This window comes from Sander vitreus, chromosome 4, assembly GCF_031162955.1.
Source record: "Sander vitreus isolate 19-12246 chromosome 4, sanVit1, whole genome shotgun sequence".
Taxonomy (NCBI): domain Eukaryota; kingdom Metazoa; phylum Chordata; class Actinopteri; order Perciformes; family Percidae; genus Sander; species Sander vitreus.
In genome coordinates this window covers 174,064-177,500 of record NC_135858.1, presented here as the reverse complement: position 1 = coordinate 177,500, position 3,437 = coordinate 174,064, and the positions used below count along the sequence as shown (strand labels likewise).

The 3,437-nt window shown below is 47.3% G+C and overlaps 1 protein-coding gene across 4 annotated transcripts in view; it reads left to right on the top strand.

The window, feature by feature from the left end:
* The window catches only part of arhgef3 (Rho guanine nucleotide exchange factor (GEF) 3), a 59,015-nt gene extending 56,410 nt beyond the window's left edge, over positions 1 to 2,605 (top strand). For all 4 annotated transcript variants that reach the window (XM_078247611.1, XM_078247608.1, XM_078247610.1 and 1 more), the window contains one exon: positions 1,729 to 2,605. In XM_078247611.1, coding sequence (XP_078103737.1) covers positions 1,729 to 2,420 — 692 coding nt within the window. In that variant the 3' untranslated portion in view covers positions 2,421 to 2,605. The remainder of the gene's footprint in view (positions 1 to 1,728) is intronic.
* The last annotated feature ends 832 nt before the right edge of the window (positions 2,606 to 3,437 follow it).

Sequence of the window (3,437 nt, the reverse complement as noted above, 5' to 3'; positions counted from 1 at the left end):
CAAAGCGACTTACAATTGCTATATGTGTCAGAGGTTGCACATCTCTGGAGCAACTAGGGGTTAAGTGTCTTGCTCAGGGACACATTGGTTGATGTAGCGCAGTGGGAATCGAACCCAGATCTCCAACATGTCCTACATGTGAAAGTTATCATACATCATAATAACAGACAGGGTGACGTAATGTGTTGATGTTGATGTCTGGAGGAATGTGGTTCTTCAGTATGCTGCCTTGCTGGTTCCAGGAGAGGTGTGTGTGTGCGTGTGCAGACTGATCTCATGAAGTGGTGTATGTGTGACACGCCAATCCGTACGCCATTATTGACGTGTTATCAAGACGCATACTCGCTTTTTGGCGTGTTTATCAACGCCGTTTGGCCTCCATTGACTTACATTACCTTGAGATTGCGTGTGAATTGACGCTGTAGCGAGTAGTATGAAAGGGGGAAAATCTGCATAGAGAGGTTGGTCGGGGGGGAGGACGGGTCAAACACAGGACGTTCACCAGGGAGGCCGGGGATTGGGTCCCATGTGTGATGTTTCCTTTCCACGTTTGTTCTTTTCCTAAACCCAACTATAGCCTTGACAACATGCCACATGCCGGTCTCTCTGGTACCGCGTAGACATACACGTGGATAGCTCAAAATGCGTACAGATAACACGCCACTTGGTTTTAGGAAAGTTGCGTATAAAAGGCTCCATTACCTTGTAGCTCACGTTATGGCTCCGTAGCAGACGTTGTTATAACAATAGGCTAACGATTGGGTCATAACCACGAGACTTCCTGTCTCATAGTAGAGGAGTTACCGTATAGTACAGGAGAAGCTCTCAGGCAGTTTGGACTTCCATCAGCTGTTTAAGTGTAATGACTAATGTTAACTATCATTTTAGTGATCAATAATGAGCCTGTGTCTATGTTATCTCCTTACATATACCTACGCTCTCCGTCTCTGCTAGATTGGGAATGATTGAGATTTCTCTTGGCACAGCTACCAGAAGACTTCCAACTTTCAGACAGGTTGCTCACGTCACATCTACGTCTTCAAGCTCAGTTGGAGGCTGCTCAGTAACGCTCAGCCATCACCGGGAAAGAGCTTCTAATGTCCTTCACTGCTCTCCGTCCAGAGACACGGGGTCTGCTGCTCCATTATATATGTCAGTGGAATTCACGCAGAACCGTTGCAACTCTGCCGTCATTATGTTAACCGACTCTATACACGATGTGATTGGTCTGACTAGAGTTTGGTTTTTCCAGCTCGCAAGCCAACGGAGAGTTGCTGGACGACTCTGGCTGCAAATTACATTTGCTGCTGCTAGGCTGGTCTAGACTAGGCTGGTTTAGTAAAAGAATAAAGCTACGGTTGGGTTTAGGAAACGTGACATGCGGGACCCGATCCCCGCTCTCCAGGGTGAACGTCCTGTGTTTGACCCATCCTCCCCCCCCGACCAACCTCCCTATGTGGATATTCTCCCTTTCATACTACTCACTACGGCGTAAATTGACATGCAATCGCAAGGTAATCTAAGTCAATGGAGGCCAAACGGCGTTGATAAACACGCTAAAAAGAGAGCATGCGTCTTGATAACATGGCAATAATTGCATACCAATTGGCGTGTCACACATACTTCTTGAGATCAGTCTGAAAATACATATTTTCAAACGTATTGCCCGCGATGTCGGACCATAATAATCCCCCCATGTCTCCTGCTGTCTCTCTCTCCTCCTCACAGCAAAGAACTTCTTCCGGGTTTCAGACCGTACGGGGGGTCAGCTGCAGAGACACTGCTTCCAGGCCAGCGACGCCTTCAACAAACAGCAATGGATCAACTGCATCAGACAAGCAAAAGAAGCCGCAGCGCAGACTGGGGACCAGCCCCCACAGACAGAACAATGTCTGGAGGCAGCGCTGGGTGGACAGATAGGGCTGCTTGGTGAGGCTGGTCTGAGTTTGCACGGTGAAGATAAAAATGGGGTGTGGGGCGAGATGGAAACAGGGCTTGGTGTGGATGGAGAGGAAGGTCTGAGTGGAGAGAAAGATCTCGGTTTGGGTGAAGAGGTTAGGGTGGGTTTGACTGGAAAGACAATTATGGGTAGGGATGGTGGGACGGGTTTGAAATTAGATGGAGAAACAGGGATGGATGGTGAGATGAGGCAGACAATCAGTGAGGTGGAGACAGGGCAGGTGGGTGGGGAGATGGGGGCAGAGCCAGGAGCCAGATCAGACTGGAAAATGGATGGAGGGGGAGTTGCTGCTAATGATGTTCCAGCCTCTCTGTTCTCCTCGGCTTCTCCCTGTCAAGAGGAGCAGGAGAGGGAGGTGATGGAGGAGGAGCGGAGTGGCTCTGGCGAGGGGGAAGAGGACGGCATGGACACCGGCGAGGTGGACTCACGGCAGTGCGAGGAGCTGAACCTCCGGTGCTGATGCTAGGACCAAAACCACACTGAGGGACTGACAGCCAATCAAATTGGGGACTTGATGATGATGTCACTGACAGACTAAGTCAAAAAAACATCAGACAAACTTACAATACATAGATATAAATACGTAGATACTGCCATCTTGGGAGGTATACATCTGATCGGTTCCTACCGTAACAGACAGACTTTTGTGGAAAAAAGCCAAAACTAAGCAACATGAAATAACATTTTATGGATGAAAAAGGAGTTTTTTCAATATTTTACTGTTACGAACGTGTTGAATTTAATATGACAAGAGATAACGTTAATCCTCCTTTTAGGCTAACATAAAGTTAAATGACTGTCCTGATGCTGGTCCTACCAGATTCTGGTACACTAGCCTGGTCCTACCAGACTCTGGTCCACAAGCCTGGTCCTACCAGACTCTGGTCCACTAGCCTGGTCTTACCAGACTCTGGGACACTAGCCTGGTCCTAATAGACTTTGGGACACTAGCCTGGTCCTACCAGACTCTGGTACATTAGCCTGGTCCTACCAGACTCTGGTACACTAGCCTGGTCCTACCAGACTCTGGTCCATTAGCCTGGTCCTACCAGACTCTGGTACATTAGCCTGGTCCTACCAGACTCTGGTACACTAGCCTGGTCCTACCAGACTCTGGTACATTTCATTTGAGCAGAAGTACGTAGGAGGGCGGAGCCAGGCTACCTTAGACCACCATGTTAAAAAAAATATAAACCTTACAGCAGAAATAAACATGTTTACAGCCTGGTACAAAAAAACCAAATGTTTTGGTCTGTATAGCTAATTTCCCCCTTCATAAACATACAGGGGTTTACTTTTTTATTTTTTTAGAACTCACCCCTTTAAATCATATTAAGGCTTAAAGCTGTGTACTGTTAATATCTATGCAAGATGAGGTATTTTGTATCCTGTATCAGAGACACATGTCTGTCCTTCGTAGCAAAGCAAACCGCTTGAAAATCGGTTGGAAATACAACGAGAAATCATGATTTAAATC